Source organism: Mobula birostris, chromosome 7, assembly GCF_030028105.1.
Source record: "Mobula birostris isolate sMobBir1 chromosome 7, sMobBir1.hap1, whole genome shotgun sequence".
NCBI lineage: Eukaryota > Metazoa > Chordata > Chondrichthyes > Myliobatiformes > Myliobatidae > Mobula > Mobula birostris.
The window spans coordinates 98,915,987-98,938,075 of NC_092376.1; the positions used below are offsets into that span (position 1 = coordinate 98,915,987).

The 22,089-nt window shown below is 44.3% G+C and overlaps 1 protein-coding gene across 1 annotated transcript in view; it reads left to right on the forward strand.

Annotated features, from left to right (window-relative positions):
- LOC140200776 (A-type potassium channel modulatory protein KCNIP1-like) overlaps positions 1-22,089 on the forward strand; it is a 206,914-nt gene that overhangs the window by 43,305 nt on the left and 141,520 nt on the right. Inside the window, exons 2-3 of the mRNA XM_072264376.1 lie at positions 10,433-10,557; positions 12,047-12,116. Coding sequence (XP_072120477.1) covers positions 10,433-10,557; positions 12,047-12,116 — 195 coding nt within the window. The remainder of the gene's footprint in view (positions 1-10,432; positions 10,558-12,046; positions 12,117-22,089) is intronic.

Here is a 22,089-nt window from a genome sequence, read left to right on the forward strand (position 1 = left end):
GAATGCGCAGTACCTGGTGCAAACACTCAGAATGCGCAGTACCTGGTGCAAACACTCAGAATACGCAGTACCTGGTGCAATCACTCAGAATGCGCAGTACCTGGTGCAAACAAGCACTCAGAACGCGCAGTACCTGGTGCAAACAGTTGGAATGCACTGTACCTGGTGCAAACACACACTCAGAACGCGCAGTACCTGGTGCAAACACTCAGAATATGCAGTACATGGTGCAAACACTCACTCAGAACGCGCAGTACCTGGTGCAAACACTCAGAATATGCAGTACATGGTGCAAACGCTCAGAACGTGCAGTACCTGGTGCAAACACACACTTAGAATGCGCAGTACCTGGTGCAAGCACTCGGAACGCACTGTACCTGGTGCAAACACACACTCAAAATGTGCAGTACCTGGTGCAAACACTCAGAACGCGCAGTACCTGGTGCAAACACACATCAAATACGCAGTACCTGGTGCAAACACACCTCGAATACACAGTTTCTGGTACAAACACTCAGAATGCACAGCACCTGGTGCAAACATGCAAACGCACATCGCATACGCAGTTTCTGGTACAAACACACAGAATACACAGCACCTGGTGCAAACATGCAAACACACATCGCATACGCAGTACCTGGTGCAAACACTCAGAATGCACAGCACCTGGTGCAAACATGCAAACACACATCGAATATGCAGTACCTGGTGCAAACTCTCAGAATACAGAGTACCTGGTGCAAACACACATCGAATGCACAGCACCTGGTGCAAACACTCAGATCACACAGTACCTGGTGCAAACACACACAAAACAATTAAAAAGGTGCACATGTGCAGGAAACACAGAAGTGGGTGTAGATTCATAGGACCAGGTAAAACCTCCACATTTCCATTAAACATTTCAATGACTACATCTGTTCCCAGTTTGCGTTTCCTTGTTCCTGCCTAATAGCATCATAATTTGCCCTCCACTCCCTACCTAAGGCTATGGTAAAGGTCTGTGAGTTGTAGTCAGTGTCTCCCAATTCTCACTCACTGAGGAACCTGTCACTGGGCCAAGTTCATTGCCTTGTATTAAGATCCAGTTTGGCCTCCCCTCTAGTCAGCCTGTCGCATCTTTCCTGGAAATCATTCCTGGACATACCTGATAAGTTCTGCCCCACATAAACATTTTGCACTAACCATGTGGAAAAACACAGGACCAGGTAAAAGCTCTGAGATTCATGAAAAAACTGTTTTGGGAGAAGTTGCTGAGGGAAGCACCATGGGCAGCAGTGACCCTGATACCCACCACATTCCATGCACCTGAAGCTGACTGCTCATCTGCCCAGTACTCCAAAGGTTTTGTTCCCAGATTTGCACAGATGTACTGTGAAGTGCATCCTAACTCGTCATATCACCGGATTCGAGAATGCTGCAGAGGTTGTAAGCTCTGCCAGCTCACTCCATCATGGGCAACAGCCTCCACACAATTGAAGACATCGGACATCCATCATTAAGGGCACCCAGCACCCAGAACATCAGGGAGGAGGTACGGGAGCCTGAAAGCAAACATCAGTATTCTTCCTCCTCCATCATCACTTGTTATTTATTTATTTATTTTTCTTTTTGCAATTTATGTATTTTTATGTGTTTGCACGGTACTGTTGCCACAAAATAACAAATTTCATGATGTATGGGTCAGTAATAATAAACCTCATCTCCACTCTTATTAAAAGGATATCCTCTGGTATTAGCCACTGCTGCCTGTGCTCTGGGAATAAGGTGCTGTCTCTGCACTCTACCTATGCCTCATATAATCTTATGTATCTCTATCAAGCCTGTCATCCTTTTCATTCTAAAGAGAAAAGTCTTTGCTTGCTCGATCTGTCCATATAAGACATGTTCTATAATTCAGCAACATCTTGGTAATTTTCGTCTGCACCTTCTCTAAGGGTTCCACATCCTTCCTATAATGAGAACAGAATACTCTGTGTGGTCTAACCAGAGTTTTATGGAGCTGCAAGTTTACCTCATGGCTTTAAAAATTCAATCCCCCAATAAATGAATATCAGCATACCATGTAACTTCTTAACTACCATCACCCAGTCCTCGTTGGAGGATCAGAGGAGGACAAGGTCAGCAAATTTAAATTCCTGAATGTTACTGCTTCTGAAGACGGAGCACTTAAGTGCAATTGTGAAGAAACCATAGCAGCATTTCTACTTGGCAGCCCTCTCAACCATCATGAAATGCTGTCGTAGGAAAGCAGCATCTATCATCAGACATATCCACCTCCCAGGTCATGCTCTCTTCTCACTGCTGCCATAAGGTACAGAAACCTCAGGATTCACACCACTTGGTTCAAGAAGAGTTGGTACCTCTCAACCATCAGACTCTTGAATAAAAAAAGGATAATTACACTCAACTTCACTTGCCTCATTGAAATGTTCCCACACCAATGATCTCACTTTTGAGAATTCTATCTCATTATCTCATGTTCTCTTTATTTGCATTTGCAGTTTGTTGTCTTCTGCATTCTGGTTGATCTTTCTTTGATCCTGTTATAGTTACTACTCTATAGATATTCCGAGTATACCCACAGGAAGATGAATCTCAAGGTTACTTTGAAATTTGAACTTGAGCAGCAGCTTTGAGGGATTTATGGGCTTGGGCCCCAGGATGCCTCTTCCTCCACCCTACTAAGAATCATGCCATTAACCTTAAACAGACGAAATGTGTGTTGAATGCTCCAGGTAAGGGCTCAGCAATGCCGCGTACGACAGATCTGCCTATTTTTAAGTTCCATTCCCTTTACAATAAAGACCAAAATACCATTTGCTGCCTTAACTATTTTTTGGACCTGCTTGCTAACTTTGTTATTTGTGCATTAGAACATCTGGATCCCTCTAAACCATTCACTTTAATTCTCTCTCCATTGAGATGATAACCTGCCTTCTGATACCTCTTGCCAAAGTACACCACATAATACTTCACAAAATTAAACTTTATTTGCAGTCATGAAGATGGTGTTTAATGGCCCTATGGCACTTTCTTAAAGGGAGATTTTTGAAAAATGCGGTTTGCAGTGTAAATAGAATTTGCAATAATTTTTCCCACCTGCTACTTTGTCCTGGACACACATAAGTCCTGTAGTGATGGTAGATTGCAGGCAATGGCTTTCCTGCTGACCTGAGAGTTCGCTATAGTTTTTGTATATTGTGAGAGAATGCTGCACCAAACCAGATGTGATGGCAGTGTAGAATTGCACTAGTAAGTTCTGGGGAAGATGGAATTTTACCAACTGCTCCAAGAAGTACATCCTCTGCCAAGCCTTTTTGTTAATGAAGGAGATATGGTTCTCCGACATGAGGTCCTCCTACGCTCTGCAGCTCATCCCATACTCCTGTGAGTTAATTATATTCCCCTCAGGGTTCCTCTTGTATATGTCACTTTTCATCCTTAATCTATGACCTATTGTAGTCTCACCCACCCTCAATAGAAAAAGCTACTTGCATTAACCTTATCTATATCCTTCATAATTTTGTATACAGTGTCTATAAAAAGTATTCACCACCTTGGAAGTTTTCTTATTTTATTGTTCTGCAACATCGAATCACAGTAGATTTAATTTGCCTTATTTTGACACTGATCAACAGAAAAAGACTTTCATCTCAAAGAACTCTACAAAGTGATCTAAAATAATTACAAATATAAACACAAAATAATTGATTGCATAAATATTCGCCCCCTTTGATATGACACACCAACTCATCACTGGTGCAGCCAATTGGTGTTAGAAGTCACATAATTAGTTAAATGGAGATCACCAGGTGCAGGCAAGGTGTTTCAATTGATGTTAGTGAAAATACACTGGTATCTGGAAGGACCAAGTGTTGGGTAGTCAGTATCCTGGCAAAAACTACACCAGGAAGGCAAAAGAACGCTCCAAAATTTCTGCAAAAAGGTTATTGAAAAGCACAAATCAGGAGGTGGATACAAGGAAGTTTTCAAGTCAATGAATATCCCTTAGAGTACAGTTAATCGATCATCAAGAAATGGAAATAATATGGCACTTGTAAATCTGCCTAGAGCAGGCCATCCTCACTGTGTGACTATGCAAGAAGGGGTCTAGTGAGAGAGGGTACCAAGAGACTAATGGGAACTTTGGAGGAGTTGCAAGCTTCAGCGGCTGAGATGGGAGAGACTGTGCATACAACTGCTGCCCAGGTGCTTCACCAGTCGCAGCTTTATGGGAGAGTGGCAATAAGAAAGCCACTGTTGAAAAAACTCATGAAATCTCAGCTAGAGTTTTCCAGAAGGCATGTGGGAGACTGAAGTCAGCTGGAAGAAGGTTCTATGGTCTGATGAAACCAAAATTGAGCTTTTTTGGCCATCAGACTAAACACTATGTTTGGTGTAAGCTAAACACAGCACATCATCAAAAACACACTATTCCTACTGTGAAACATGGTGGTGGCTGCATCATACTGTGGGGATACTTCACTGCAGCAGGCCCTGGAAGGCTTGTGAAGGTACAGGGTAAATTAAATGCAGCAAAATACAGGGAAATCCTGAAGGAAAACCTAATGCAGTCTGCAAGAGAACTGCAACTTGGGAGAAGATCTGTTTTCCAGCAAGAAAATGACCCAAGCATAAAGCCAAAGCTACTCAAAAATAGCTTGAAAACAACAAAGTTAATGTCCTGGAGTGGCCAAGTCAGAGTCCAGACCTCAATCCAATTGAGAATTTGTGGCTGGACTTGAAAAGGGCTGTTCACTCACGATCCCTCTGCAATCTGACAGAGCTTGAGCAGTTTGTGAAGAAGAATGGGAGAAAAATTGCAGTGTCCAGATGTGCAAAGCTATATATCCACACAGAATCAAGGCTGTAATTGCTGCCAAAGGTGCATCTACTAAAAGCTATATATCGACTTGAACAGGGTGAATCAATTATTTTGTGTTTTACATTTGTACTTAATTTAGATCACTTTGTGGAGATTTGTTTTCACCTTGCCATGAAAGAGTCTTTTTTTCTGTTGATTAGTGTCAAGAAAGCCAAATTAAATCCACTGTGATTAAATTTGTAAAACAATGAAATATGAAAGCTTCCAAGGAGCTGAATACTTCTGAAGCATTGTACTTCTATCAAGTCTCTTCTTACTCTCCTACACTCCATGAAATAAAGTCCAATACCATTCACCTTTCCCTATAAGTCAGGTTCTCAAGTCCTGGCAATGGCAACATCATTGTCAATTTTCTTGGTACTTTCAATCTTATTGAAAACTCCTGACTATTAGTACATGGTGTGACCTGCCTCACTGGTAGTTGATCCTGACCTCAGGAGCTATCTGTCTGGAGTTTCCATGTTCTCCCTGTGACTATTTCCCTTGAGTGCTCTATTTAACCTCCCCTGTCAACGACATGCAGGATCAGTGGGTTAATTGACCAATGTGAATTCTGTGTAGGACCAGAGATCAGGAGAATGGACTGAGGAGGTAGTGTTGAGGGGTAGAACATCTACATGCTTAGCTGGGACCAAGAGAAGACCTTTGACAGGTTATCGCACATGTACATGATCAACACGCTCTCTAAAATGAGCTTCAGCAAAGGAATTGGGAATATGATTCATCTGCTTCACACTGACATCATTAGCACAGTTCATTAATCTGCGGGAAACAGCAAGCTTCCATCAAACCCAGAGTGTGGCTCTCCTTTGTCCTGTGTGAACTGCTTGTGTGTTGCATGAAATCCTTTGCCAAGTCCATCAGGAAGGACAAGAGAATGACAACACCTGGTGAGGAGCTCTTGGATCAAATCCTCCCTGTGCATGGAAATGTCACCATCTTCTGGTCAGACCTATTGCTGGTCCACAGGTTGGCCTGTAACAAGTATAAACTGGACTCAGGGTTAGAGTCACTTGCAGTAGGAGTGAAACCATGTTCTTTGGTAACTGGTCCTACCGATGCTCTACTTCCTTCACATTACATTTGATCACCCAAGGGTGCAGGGGACTTGATTCAGAGAAGCTGGAGCAGGTGGCAAGAGCTGGCTAGTGTGGATATCCAAAGGAGAATGAAGATTGAAAATTTGGAAGTTAAGTGAGGCATATTGTGTGGCTCGTGCTAACTGCTGGCCCGTGTCACTCACTCCAAGTCATCTGGAGATGCAAAACAGTGGGTGACCATCAAGCCTCCAGAGGAATGGAGACATACACCCAACATCACTCCTGTCCTGTTGGCCACCTCTGTGTGTGCACAGATACCAGAGTGTCCCAGTTACAATGTTCTAGATCCCAGTGTTATGAAGGAAGAGACAATCCCTTTGGCATACACTTTGTTCCATTCATACACTGACTCTGTCTGCGCACACAGCTCCATACACAGACCCTGTCTTCAACACAAGTCCATACACTGACACTCATAGCCCTGCATACTGATTCTATTTGTGCACCCAGCTCTGTACACTGATCTTGTCAGCATATAGAGCTCTATACACGTATCTTGTTCACACGCAGCCCCAAGTTCTGGCCCTGTCTCCACCTTATCCCATGCACTGTTCCTGCCCTATGATGACTCTGTACACTGCTGTACAGTGTACTCTCCTGTACACTGATTCCGGAGTCTTAGATGTGTCTGAGTCATCGGACTGAGGGTCTACTGGGGTCATGGCTGAGGAGAGGTGATGATGCTGGCTCACCCTGACCATCCAATGGGAGACCTTGAGTTGAGGCTGTGGTTTCAAGCCTAGCTCAATTAGCTGAGCATGACCTGAGTGGTTCTTTCAACAGCAAGCTCGAGCTGTTGGTGGCTGCCTGTACTCCCAAGCTACTTTGAAGACCACACAGCAGCTTCTAACGAGCACTAGCAGTTCCAAATAACCTTTCTCCCCATTAATGTTACTAGAAATAAAATGTAATTACTGACATGGTCATGGGATCCCATTGTGCATCAACTCATCGTAGCAATGATTGTTTGAGTTGCTTTATCATGGGAAAGATGTGTTGTTTAGATCTCTTATCTGTTCTGTTGTAGCAAAGCATTGTGTGGTGAGGGTGTTGTCACTGAGCTGAAAGGAGAGGTGAGTGGCAGCTTGTTCCTGCCATTCTGTGGCTGACCTACAGAACAGGTTGGCACATGGGTCTACTGTCCCACTCACAATGAATTGCTAGTACATACATTGGCACATGGTGTCAGGGCTAGGAACCTAGGAAAGCAGCCATTTCTGGGTACAGGATAAAGTCTGTGGTGAAGAAAGGAGTGGCTCAAGGAATGGTAAGGAGGAAGATATAAAGAGATAGGTATGGTTACAAATAGCACTAGAAGCTATGTGCTGGATTTGTGTTCGCTGGTTAACCTCGGGCAGTGCACACACAGCATTTGTTTTCTGACCATTGCCTGGGTGAGTGCAGCTCTACAGATCTTGACATGCTGAACACCAACCAGGGCAAAGCAGCTATTTTGAACAGCACCCTATCCACCCTGAATATTTCCTCCCTCCGCCACCAGTGGCTGTAGTGTTTATCACCTATGGAATGATGCAGTTAATAAGGCCACACTAACAACACTTCCCAAGCCTGTGACCTCCACTACCACCGGGGTAGAGGACTAGGGAAGCATTACCACTTGCAGGTTCCCCTTCAAATCACACACCATTCTGACTAGGAAATACATCATTGGAAATTCATTGCGGCTGAGTCTAAACCCTGGAACTCCCTCCTCAACAACACTACAGGAGAATTCTTACCACCCTCCACCTTCTCGATGGCAGTTAGAGTTGCGCGGTAAATGCTGGCCATCTCAGCAATCTCACTTTCCAAGGAATGAGAAAGTAAAGGAACAGAGGAACAAACTGAAGAGAAAGAGGGAGGAGAGGAAGTCTGCAGTACAGAGGGGAGTAGGATCCATTCACATCAGAAGTAATCAGAATCAGGGTGAGTGTGCAGTGGAGACATTGTCTCAGTATAAGAGATTGGACATTTAGACAAATCCTTTCTTTCTCTGCTGTCAAAGAGTTGTACAGCACAAAGCAACAGGAACAGGCCTTTTGTCTATTGACAAATACACGGACTATTCTCCCCATTTACACAAATCCCACTTCTCTGCTTTACAGTCGTATTCTTTCCTGCCTTGTCCATTTCAATGCCTGCTTAAAGTTGTCACTGTATGTCATAATTGTGGAGACAGAAGAAATTGCAGATGCTGGAATCTGGAGTAAAAAACAAACTCAACAAGTCAGGCAGCATCTGTAGAGGGAACTGGACAGTCAAGGTTCTCGACCCAAAACATCGATCGTCCATTTCTTTGCACAGCTACTGAGTTCCTCCAGCAGTTTGCTTTATATATAGTATTTGTATGTGACTCCTTCACCTCCTCTGGCAGCAGACTCCAGATATCACCTTATGTCCACGCCCTCTTGCTTTGGATATTTCTACAATGGGAAAAGCATCTTGACTATCTTCTATATGTCACTTATATACTTCTTTCCTTGGATTCCTTCACTCTAAGAAAAAACAGTCCAGCCTCTCCAAGAGAAAATCTGCAGATGCTGGAAACATCTTTTTCTCCAGTCCTGCTGAAGGGTCTCAGCCCGTAACGTCGACTGTACTCACTTCCATAGATGCTGCCTGGCCGTCTGAGTTCCTCCAGCATTTTGTGTGTGTCGTCAGCCTATTCGATATCACCACTTTACTAAAATCTTCCAATCTAGGCAACACCCTGATGAATCAACTTTGCATTCTCTCCAGTGTAACCACGTCCTTCTTACAGTTCCACACCTTACTTAAAGGTATTGGTCCATGATATTAAAAAGGTTGGGGAATCCTGCTGCAGAGTGATAACCAAAAATGCACACAGTACTCTGTGGCCTAAACCAGCATTTTGTAACATTGCAACATCACATCTGAACTCATAAATTCTATGCCTTAGTCTATAAAAGTCAACATCTCTCCTTCACCATTCCATCCTTGCTATCACTTTTAGGGAACTTTGGGCCTATTCATCAAAATTCGCTAGTTTAATGACATTTACCCTTTCCTACCCTTATTAGACTTCCAAAAGTACATCACTTAACACTTGTCAGTATTCCTTTTGTCAATACCCCACCCAACTTTACCTCTCAGCTGTATCCTGCAGTTGCCTTACATAAACTTTCTCACTATCTACAAGACCAATTTTCATTTAATCTGCAAATTTACAGATCATAATTGAGAAAAATATACCTAAGATCAGTTCTTGGTTAAAAAGTACACAGATTACCAGAGAGTCAGTTGTGTTGAGACGTCCTTGTCCCCGTCCCTGTCCCAGGCCCCGACCCGTCCCCGTCCCAGGCCCCGACCCATCCCTGTCCCCATCCCCATCCCAGTCCCCGATCCGTCCCCGTCCCCGTCCCCGTCTCCGTCCCAATCCCCGACCCGTCCCCGTCCCAGTCCCCGACCTGTCCCCGTCCCAGTCCCCGACCCGTCCCCATCCCGGTCCCAGGCCCCGACCCGTCCCGGTCCCCGACCCGTCCCCGTCCCATCCCTGGCCCCGACCCATCCCCGTCCCCGTCCCATCCCCGTCCCTGTCCCCGTCTGCAAACAAGCTCTTCAGCCCAACTCACCCATGCCGTTCCAGATTCCTAGCTGAACTATGTTTGACCCATATCTCTCTGAAACCCTTCCTATCTATGTACCTGCTGGTGAGCAACAAAATATTTGAAGGCAATTTAATAGAAGTATATAAGTTCTGGAAACACTTGGCAAATCAGGCAGCATCTGTGGAAAGAAAAACAATTAATATTTTTGACTTAGGATTGTTCACCAGAACTGATTTCCCTTATTTGCAACCTGTTAATTTATTGAACAACCTATTCTTGGTAGAAAGGAGCAGCTCATCCATCTCCCTAAACACTCACTGGTACACAGTGGCTACTGTCTGTACAATCTACAAAACACGCTGTGGTTATTCACAGGTACTCTTAACAGCTGTCCCCAAACCAATGAGCTCTGATACTACGGCATTCGCTGGAGAACACCACTACTGCAGGTTCCCCTCCATCACACACCACCCTAACTTTGAACTATATCACTGGTCCTTCAATTTTGCTGGGCCTAAATCTTGGAAATTCCATCCCCCCCCCCACCCCCAACCTCCATAACCTCCATCTTCCAACCCAGTAACCCAGTAGAACTGCTTTATTGGCTTATCACCACCTTCTCATTGGAAGTCAAGACAGGCGATAAATGCTAGCTTAGCCAGTGAGTGAAAATGTTGCCCACTTACCATTCAGCCAATTCCCCCTGCTCTGGATCAATTTCCGCTGTAGGATAGGCCATGATCTGTGAGCCCATGACCTGTCTTGGGTGGTCAAGTCAGAATGTGACACGCAACCTGTGTTTGGGCACTCCCCTTTCTCTGGATATCCAGCCTACTTGTGTTTTTTTTTCACACAGTTTCTTCATCTTCTTACAGACAAAGTAGAAGATGAGCTGGAAATGGCCACAGTTTGCCATCGGCCTGAAGGTCTAGGACAGCTGCAGGCACAGACCAACTTCACCAGGAGAGAGATCCAGGTGCTGTACAGAGGATTCAAGAATGTAAGTGACCCTCATCCACTCGTCAGCAACCACCCTCACCACCTGGGTTTGGGCAGCCACTGTGTGCCACTGCTAAAGACACTGAGTATTTAGGGAGTTGGATGGGCTGCTCCTTTCTACCAAGATCAGGTTGTTCATTAAAAGTAAAGTTAAACGAAACCCAAACACTATCTGCCACACAGGCAGCGCATTCCTGGGGAGCATGAGGAAGTCTTGAGGTTCTGTACAGGAGATTTCAGTGACAGGGGGATGGTTTCACTGAGAACAACCAGAGGATGGGGATCAGATCACAGTGCTGCATACAGCCCAAGCCAAGAGCAATGATGCTGTTAGAGCACATACAGAGAAAATGCATGTGTCTCAGTGTGAACATTCACCAGAGAATGACAGTGATCTAACTCCAGAGTGAGTCCTGAGTCAAAGCACTGGCTGCTGAGTTTTCTTCCCTTCCCAACTCTCTGCCCATGAGTCATTGTCACAGACTGAGACTTGAGCACGGAAACAACCCATCAAGACTCTGCTGACCATTGAATTCCCATTTACACTAATCCCATTTTACTCTCCCCAAATTCCCACCAATTCCTCACAGATTGTACCATTCTAGGGAAATTTACAGCAACTACATTAATCCACTCATATGTCTTTTAGATATGGGAGGGAACCAGAGCACCTAGGGAAACTTGCATTGTTGAAGGAGACCATGCAAACTCCACACAGACAGCACCTGAGCTATGACGCAACTCTACTTGCTGTTGCTGCCCACTTCAGAGACCTTAGTTCAGTCCTGATTACAGTCCTAACTTTGTGGAGTTTGCAAGTTTTCCTGCAGTAGTGTAGCTTTTTTCAAATGTTCTGGTTTCTCCCCACATCCCAAATACACGTGTGTATGTTAATTGGGGCAAAGGCGGGTTACTGGTGCCTTAAAACCAGTTGTTCAGGCAGATGGGGCTCATCAACCGAGGTTGGAAGTTCATCTAGGAGAAGGAAAACTGACCTCAGACCTCCACTGCCTTGCAGTGATACCCAGCCATGGGGAAGGCTTTGGTAGTAAACTCCGAGGGAAAAGTCTGCAGCTGGGATCCCTAAGGTAGTCCTACATTGAATTCAGTGCTGACTAGCAACTCCTGTGATGATTCTGGTACCAAACTATATTGGTCTCTGATGTTCCTTTGGGTTCATCAGATATGTGGAGAGGGGCTTGCTACATGAACAACAGCTTGCTCTCCATATTGTACTGCCCAAGCTTGCATATCTAGACAGCTAGCATGCAATATCCATGGTCAACTCTGACCGATGAGTCCTCAGACTCAGACTCAGACGGGTTGATTGGTTGGTAACTCTAGACTGCCACTCCTGGTGTATTTTTGATGTGGTTTCAGTACTTGTGTCACTGTGTATTTTTATTATTGAGGTGGGTGAATTCCCACCCTCAAGGGAATGGGATGGTGGATCCACCAGAGCTCCACTCTTAACTTTCTTCTGTTTCCAGGAATGCCCCAGTGGCGTTGTTAACGAGGACACTTTCAAACAAATCTACTCTCAGTTCTTCCCACATGGAGGTGAGTGGCAGAAGTTGGGTCATCCCTGTCTGCTGGGGGGGGGGGGGGGGGGGGGGTGTCATGGACATTTAGACACTGTGATTGGTGAAGATTGGTAGACTGACCTGTGATTGCTCTAGGGTCATATAGATAGTCCAACGATAAGTCTGTGGTGAAAAAGTCTGATCTGTGATGGAACTGTTATGGTAGAAAATGAACTGTGATAAGTCCATTTGGGTAGAGACTAAACTGTGATTTGTCTCTGGTGGTATAAACTGAACTGTGTTGATTTGTAGTAGTAGAGATTGACCCGTGGTCTGTTGTGGTAGAGACTGAAACGTGATTGGTCTGTTGTTGCAGAGATTAAACTGTGATTGGTCTATTGTGTTAGAGAGTGAAATGTGTTAGAGACCATGATTGGCCTGTGGTGATAGAAACTGACCAGTGTATTGTCTGTGGTGATCTGACATGTGATCTGTCTACTTTTTTAGTTAGAAACACAGCTTGGCAAAAGGCCAGCCCAAGGAAACTGCTACCCAATCACACCCATGTGACCAATTAACCTGCTAACCTATACAGCTTTGGAATGGGGAGGAAACAGGAACACCCAGAGGAAACCCACACGATCATGGTGAGAATGTAGAAACTTCTTACAGACAGCAGCGGAATTCAACCCGGGCCACGGCGTTGTTATGCTGTTATACAAACTGCTATACTACCATGCTCTAGATGCTGAGCATCAATTAATTCTGTCGTGGTAGAGACTAGCCTGAGTGCTGCTTGAGTCTGACCTCAGTGGAAAGCCTGTTTACATTAACGCTTTCTATATCCTCATAATTTTGTATACCTTTATCAAATCTCCCCTCGTGCTCCTCCGCACCAGGAATTAAAGTCCGAGCCTATTCAATCTTTCCCTATAACTCAGGTCATCAAGTGCCACAAAAATCATAGTAAATTTTCTCTGTACTCATTGATCTTATTGTAAACCTTCCTGTAAGTAGTAACCAGAACTGCATACAATATCCAAATTTGACCTCACTGATGACTTATATAACGTCAACATAGCATCCTAACTTCTGTGCTCAATACTTTGATCTATAAAGGCCAATGTGCCAAAAACTTTTTATGACCCTATCTACCTGTTATAGCAGTTCAAGGAATTATGGGTCTGTATTCCCAGCTTCCTTAGTTCTACCACACTCCTCAGTGCCTTACTGCGTACTGTGTAAGTCCGAACCTGGCTTTTCCTCCCAAAGTGCCAGACCTGTCCACATTAACTTCCATCTGCCACTTTACAGACCATTTTTGCAATTGATCCAAACTCTGCTGCAAGCTTTGATAGCCTGCCTCGCTGTTCACTAGACCTTCAATCTTGGTATCATCAACCAAATTGTTGATGTAGTTTACCACATCCAGTTTTCCAAGTCATTGATATAGTTGTCAAACAACAGCACTGATCTCGGCAGAATTCCAGTAGTCAAAGAGGCTATCATCTACTATCTGGCTTCTCATGCAAAACTAATGTTGAATGCCAAATAACTGAACCTTTTTGGACTAGTCTGCCATGTGGGACTTTCTCAAAGGCCTTGCTAAAGTCCACGCCGTCTTGCCTTCATCAACCTTCCTGGTAACTTTCTTGAAAAACTCTGTAGGATTAGTTAGACATGACCTACCACGCACAAAGCTATGCTGACTATCCTTAATTAGTCCAAGTCTATCCAAATACTTAGGTATCTGGTCCCTTAGAATACCTTCCAATAATTTACCCACTACTGATGTCAGGCTCACAGGGCTATATTTACACATCTTATTTTTAGATCCTTTCTTGAATAATGGAACATTACCAGTCCTGCAGCCTTCTGGCCCTCAGTAGTGGCTAAGGAAGTTTTAAATACCTTGGCCAGATATTTCTGCACTAGCATTTCATAAGGTCCAAGGGGCCACCTTGTGTGGCATTTGGGGATTTATCCACCCGAATTTGCTTCGTTTTCTTCATTTGCTCGCTGCTGTTTTGCCTCAGTTCTCTTGATTCTGTGCGCACCTCCCAAGAAAATCCAGATACAAAAAAAATACACTTATGATCTCCTGCAGCTCCTTCGGCTCCACACATAAGACTATAAGACATAGGTGCTGAATTAGGCCATCTGGCCCATCGAGTCTGCTCCACTATTCAATCATAACTGATCCCTTTTTTCTATCTCCTCCTCAACCCCAGTTCCCGGCCTTCTCCCTTTGCTGCTATGTCCAGTCAAGAACCTATCAATCTCCACCTTAAATACACCCAATGATCCGACCTCCACAGCTGCATGTGGCAACAAATTCCACAAATTCACCACCCTTTGGCTAAAGAAATTTTCTCGCATCTGTTTTGAAAGGGTGCCCCTCTATCCTGAGGCTGTTCCCTCTTGTCCTAGACTCTCCCACTATGGGAAACATCCTTCTCACATCTACTCTGAAACCTTTCGAATGTTGAAAGCTTAGCCAATGAGATCCCCCCTCATCCTTCTGAAATTCAGCGAGTACAGACCCAGGGCCTCGTATGATAACCCTTTCATTCCTGGAATCATCCTTCTGTACCTCCTCTGGACCCTCTCCAATGCGAACACATCATTTCTAAGATGAGGGGCCCAAAACAGTTCACAATACTCAAGGTGAGGCCTCACCAGTGCCTGATAAAGCTGCAGTATCCCATCCTTGCTCTTGTGTTCTAGACCTCTTGAAATGAATGCTAAAATGGCATTTGCCTTCCTTCCCACTGACTCACCTTACACAAGGGGCTCCCAAGTCCCTCTGCATCACAGGTTCCTAGATTTTCTCCCCATTTAGAAAATAGTCTGCACATTTATTTCTACTACCAAAGTGCATGACTATGCATTTTCCAACATTGTGTTTCATTTACCACTCTCTTGCCCATTCTCCTAATCTGTCTAAATCCTTCTGCATCCTACCTGCTTCTTCAACACCTCCTGCCCCTCCACCAATCTTCATATCATCTGCAAACTTGGCAACAAAGCCATCTATTCCATCATCTAACTCATTTATCTACAACATAAAAAGAACTGGTCCCAACACCAACCCCAGCGGAATACCTCTAGTCACTGGCAGCCAACCAGAAAAGGATCCTTTTATCCCCATTCCTACCAATCAGACAATATTCTAACCATGTTAGTAACTTCCCTGTAATGCCATGGGCTCTTAACATGATAAGCAGCCTCATGTGTGTCTCCTTGTCAAAGGCCTTCTGAAGGTCCAAATATACAACATCCACCACATCCCCTTTATCTATCCTACTTGTAGTCTCCTCAAAGAATTCCAACAGGTTCGTCAGGCAGGGCTTTCCCTGAAGGAAACCATGCTGACTTCGTACTATTTTGTCCTATGTCACCAAGTACTCCATCACCTCATCCTTAACAATTGACTCTTGACATCTTCCCAACCACTAAGATCAGTCTAACTGGTCTATAATTTCCTTTCTGCTGCCTTCCTCCTTTTGTGACGAAAAACCAAGTTATCAGAAGATTGATGCTAATGAGAGAGAGATAAGTGAGACAATGGAGAAACATTCAAAATGCTAATAAGAGAGAAGAGAGATATTAACGAGAAAGAAACACATTTCAGAATATTGACAGACCGGTTGCTTTGAACCTGAACTGTTTGAAGTTTGATGGACAGGCGATACCCCAGCAGGGGGATAAAAAGAACAGGTTCGCTAAGGCACGATACACACCACAAGATCACGAGTTAACGAGACCCTGGAAGAGCGGTGTGCCCCCACAAGTTTGTGGAAGTTGGAGGTCTGGTTCGAGGAAACCGACCATAGACTGACAGGGTGAAAAGGGACGATCGGCGGGAACCTGGTGTGTGTCGGCCTTTGCCTGGGTGCCCGGTTCACCGCGGTAGAACGGTCGTATCCGGAACGGAGGGGTCACAGTCGGTGACCACAGAAGACATAAAAGGGTTCGCCCGAAAGCTAACTGTGAAGAACATCAAAGGTCTGTTTGAATCAAAATTTGCATTCTCTCTCTCTCTCCAACAGCACAACAGCGATTACTGTGAACTGTACTAAGGTGAACTGAACTCTGTGTCACTTGAGACTGATCATTTTACCCCTAGACTGCGATAGAGCTTGATTGATTCCTATTACCCTAGTTCTGTGTACATGTGTGTATTATCATTGCTAACCTGTTGCATTTACATCCTTACGATTAGAGTACTGTGTTACTTATTTCTTTAATAAAACTTTATTAGTTTCTGTTAAACCAGACTCCAACTAGTGGTCCATTTCTGCTGGTTTGGCAACCCAGTTACGGAGTACGTAACACTTCCTTAAAAAGTGGAGTAACATTTGCAATTTTCCAGTCTTCTGGCACCATGCCAGAGTCCAGTGATTTTTGAAAGGTAATTTCTAATGCCACCATAATCTCTAATGCTACCTCTTTCAGAACCCTAGGGTGCAGTTCCTCTGGTCCAGGTGACTTATATACCTTTAGGTCTTCCAGCTTTTTGAGCACCTTCTCTCTGGTAACAGTAACTGCACCCACTTCTCTTCCTTCACACACTACAACATCAGGCATACTGCTAGTGTCTTCCACAGGGAAGACTGACGCAAAATACTCATTTAGTTCATCAGTCATCACCTTGTCCCTGTTATTATTTCTCCTGCCTCATTTTCTAGCAGTCCTATATCCAATCTCATTTTTCTTTTATTTTTAACATCCTTGAACAAAACGTTTACTATCCACTTTGATATTATTTGCGAGCTTGCTTTCATATTTTGTCTTTTCCCTCCTAATGATTCTTTTAGTTGCTATCTGTAGGTTTTTAAAAACTTCCCAATCTTCACTCTTCCCACTATTTTTTGCTTTGTTGTATGCCCTTTCTTTTGCTTTTACAACGCTTTTGACTTCCCTTGTCAGCCAAGATTGTACTATTTTACCATTTGAGTATTTCTTCATTTTTGGAATACATGTGTCCTGCACCATCCTCATTTTTCCCAGAAACGCACGCCATTGCTGCTCTGCTGACATCCCTGCCAGCAGCTCCTTCCAATTTACTTTGGCCAACTCCTCTCTCATACAACTGTAATTTCCCTTACTCCTCTGAAATACTGCTAATTCAGACTTTACCTTCTTCCTATCAAATTTCAAGTTGAACGGAATCATATTGTGATCACTGGTTCCTGAGAGTTCTTTTTACCAAAGTTCTCTAATCGCCTCCGGTTCATTACATTACAGCCAATCCAGTATAACTGATCCCCTAGTAGGCTTCACGACAAACTGCTATAAAATGCTATCTTTTAGGCATTCAACAAACTCACTCTCTTGAGATCCATTACCAACCTGATTTTCCCAATCGACCTGCATTTTAAAATTTCCCATGACTACCATAACATTGCCCTTCTGACTCGCATTTTCTATTTCCTGTTGTAATCTGTGGTCCACCTCCCAACCACTGTTGGGAGGCCTGTATATAACTGCCATCAGGGTCCTTTTACCCTTACAGTTTCTTAACTCAAGACATAGGATTTTTCTTCCGATCCTATGTCACATCTTCCTGCTGATTTGATGCCGTTCTTTACCAGTAGAGCCACATCATCCCCTTTGCCTACCTTCCTATCCCTCTGATATAATGTGTAACCTTGGAATTCAGCTCCCAACTATAACCATTCTTCAGCCACGATTCAGTGATGGCCACAACATCATACTTGGCAATCTGTAATATTGCAACAAGATCATCCACCTTATTTCTTATACTATGTGCATTTAGATACAACACCTTGAGTACCGTCTTTGCTATCCTTTCTGACTCTGCATCACTAATGATTTGATACTCAGCCTGTTGGGTACAACCGAGTCCCATCACCTGCCTGCCCTTCCTGACAGTCTGACTGCACACCGTTTTACTATCTTTTTATCTTTTTACTATCCGTCCTTTCCTGAGTCCCTTCACTCCAGTCCCCACCCCACTGCCAAGTTAATTTAAACCCTCCCCAAAAGCTCTAACAAACCTGCCTGCGAGGATATTAGTCCCCCTTGGGTTCAGGTGAACAGGTCATAGCTAACCCAGAGGAGATCCCAATGATCCAAGAACCTGAAGCCCTGCCTCCTGCACCAGCTTCTCAGCCACGCATTTATTAGATTATTAGATTATGAGGACACGCAGTCCTCTTTTATTGTCATTTAGTAATGCATACATTAAGAAATGATACAATGTTTCTCCAGAACGATATCACAGAAACACATAACAAACCGACTTAAAAACTGACAGAACCCACATAATTATAACATATAGTTACAACAGTGCAAAACAATACCGTAATTTGAATGGTAAATTTGCATGGTAAAAAGTCTCGAAGGCTCTCATAAGTCCCATCATCTCACGCAGACGGTGAACCTCCAGCGCTGCAAACTTGCCGATGCAGCACTCTGGAAGCATCCGATCACAGTCCGACTCCGAGTCCGTCCGAAAACTCTGAGCCTCCGACCAGCTCTCCGACACCGAGCACCGAGCACCTTCTCTGCCAAGCGCTTCGACCCCAGCCCTGGCAACAGGCAATAGGCAAAGCCGAGGATTTGGGTCTTTCCCCTTTGGAGATTCTTGATCGCACAGTAGCAGCAGCAGTGAAGCAGACATTTCAGAAGTTTCTCCAGATGTTCCTCCATGCTTCTCATGGCTGCCTCCATCAAATCAGGATTGTGCACGGCCCCTAGTTAACACATACGATATCATTCGGAACGGCCATGCGCGCTGCATCGCGCCGCCATCTTCTCCTCCCTCCTCTGCCAAATCATCCTGTTTCTGCCCTCACTGGCGTGTGGCACAGGTAGCAATCCAGAAATTACTACCCAGGAGGTTCTGCTTCTCAGCTTTCTACCTAGCTCTCTAATTTCTTTTTAGGACCTCATTTTATTAACAACCTAGATGTGGGGGTAGAAGGGTGGGTTGGCAAGTTTGCAGACAACACAAAGGTTGGTGGTGTTGTAGATAGTGTAGAGGATTGTCAAAGATTGCAGAGAGACATTGATAGGATGCAGAAGTGGGCTGAGAAGTGGCAGATGGAGTTCAACCCGGAGAAGTGTGAGGTGGTACACTTTGGAAGGACAAACTTCAAGGCAGAGTACAAAGTAAATGGCAGGATACTTGGTAGTGTGGAGGAGCAGAGGGATCTGGGGATACATGTCCACAGATCCCTGAAAGTTGCCTCAGAGGTGGATAGGGTAGTTAAGAAAGCTTATGGGGTGTTAGCTTTCATAAGTCGAGGGACAGAGTTTAAGAGTCGTGATGTAATGATGCAGCTGTATAAAACTCTGGTTAGGCCACACTTGGAGTATTGTATCCAGTTCTGGTCGCCTCACTATAGGAAGGATGTGGAAGCATTGGAAAGGGTACAGAGGAGATTTACCAGAATGCTGGCTGGTTTAGAGAGTATGCATTATGATCAGAGATTAAGGGAGCGAGGGCTTTACTCTTTGGAGAGAAGGAGGCTGAGAGGAGACATGATAGAGGTGTACAAGATAATAAGAGGAATAGATAGAGTGGATAGCTAGCATCTCTTCCCCAGGGCACCACTGCTCAATACAAGAGGACATGGCTTTAAGGTAAGGGGTGAGAAGTTCAAGGGGGATATTAGTGGAAGGTTTTTTACTCAGAGAGTGGTTGGTGCGTGGAATGCACTGCCTGAGTCAGTGGTGGAGGCAGATACTAGTGAAGTTTAAGAGACTACTGGACAGGTATATGGAGGAATTTAAGGTAGGAGCTTATATGAGAGGCAGGGTTTGAGGGTCGGCACAACATTGTGGACTGAAGGGCCTGTACTGTGCTGTACTATGTTCTATGTTCTTTTGTTTTCCCTTCCTTTGTCATTGGTACCAATATGAACCAAGACATCTGGCTGCTCCCCCTTCCTCTCCAAAATGTTGTGGACATGATCTGAGACATCCCTGATGCGTAGATGACCAATCTGATCTTCATGTTGACAGATTTTATCCCCTGTAATTCTTCTGCTCTTAACATACCTATAGATGCCAGTGACAATAGGAATAGGATTATTCAGAGGACGAATGCATGGCTGAGGGATTGGTGCATGGGGCAGTATTTCAGATTTCTGGATTATTTGGAATCTCTTGTTGGGGAGGTATGACTTGCACAAAAAGAATGGGTTACGCCTGAACTTGAAATGTCCAATAAGATGTATCAGTATTACAGTGGAATAAAGGGAATCACAGAGGCATGAGAGGAGAATTGATTGGAAGGGGACACTGTCAGAGATGACGGCAGAATGGCAATGGTTAGAATTTCTGCAAGCACTTTGTTAGGCACAGGATAGATACATCCCAAAGAAGAAGGTGTATTTAAAAGTGAGGATATACAACCATGGCTGACAAGGGAAGTCAAAGACGTCATTAAAGGAAAAGAGAGAACATATAATATTGCAAAAATGAATGGGAACTTTTTAAATGCCAACAGAAAGCAACTAATAAGCCATAAGGAGAAGCTGCTTGGGAAACTGAAAGGTCTGAGGTACATAAGTTACCCCAGGACCAGATTGACTACAGCCAAGGATTCTGAAAGAGCTAATTGAAGAGATGGAAGCATTAGTAGTGATCTTTCAAGAACACCAGATTCTAGAATGGATACAGAGGATTGGAAAATTGCAAATGTCACTCCACTCTGTAAGAAGGGAGAGAGGGAGATGAAAGTAAATTATAAGCCAGTTAGCCTGACTTCAGTTCAGGGAGGATATTGGAGTCCATTATTAAGGATGATGTTTCAGGGTACTTAGAAGCAAATGTAAAATAGGTCAAAATCAGCATGGTTTCCTTAAGGGGAAATCTGTCTGACAAATCTGTTGGAATTCTTTGAAGAAGTAACAGGCAGGATGGACAAAGGAGTCAGTGAATGTTGTTTACTGGGATTTTCAGAAGGCCTTTGACATTTTTGTCACATATGCAGGAAACAAGTTTTTATCTACCCCCATAGTCATTTCCCAGCAACAGTAGTATTTTGAGACAAAGACCTCTTGATTACCTTAAAAGGCCATCAAACTCAGACAATTGGGACAATGTGCACAATGAGGTAATTCCTCATTTTTCAACCATTGTTCCACATTTTTGGAGACAGAATATAATTAGATTACCACATCATTACCACCGCAGGTGCAAAAGCCAGCGGCTGTTAGCTTGACATCTAATTTTTACATGTCAGCAGAACAAACTAGCCCCTTACCATCTCATTCCCTCCTTTTATCATTCCATGACAACTCAATTAAATTGGGGCTGAAAACAGTGCCACTAATTTGGTAGCGAAAGCCTTGCAGCAAGTGTTTAAACAGGTCAACAGTACATAACACACAATGATAATCACGACAAGAATAATTAGCTCATGCAGGAGATAAGAGCCCTATGATCCCCCTAGCAACCACCTGAGCCACCCTTCTCCACCGGCGGATCCTTGCCTAAAACTATCTAACTGCTCCTGAATCTCTAGAATTGCATGAGAGACGTTATAGGACTCGTCCCTGACATGAGTGATGCACTTATCCCCAACTATGGCAGACACCCCTCCTTGCTGAGCTAACTGGTAGTCCACGGCATACCAGGTCTGCAGAGCGTAAAGCCAAAGTTCTGCCATTTCTTGGTTGATTGCCTCCAGGCCCTCCATTGTGCTGTTCCCCAATGCCGTCAGCCCACAGATGAGGTAGTTTCAATTTTGATTCCTGGCAGATATGGCCCCTGCAGATCCCCCAAGGGAGAACGTGCTGAGCCAGCTGTAGCCTACCGCTGATCCCAGAGTATCTTATAATCCGCACAAAATACTTTACTGATGGGTCGAGCCACCAGTCATCGTCAGACGTGAGCTTCCTACGGGCAAGGAACGGTGAGAGGGCTAATCGTTCCTACTGCGAACAGTGGAGGCAGGACATTGGTAACTGTAGTATAGGTTCCGTTAAGGAGGAACACATATCCGCTCTTTGCCCGGTAGCATGTAGAACTAC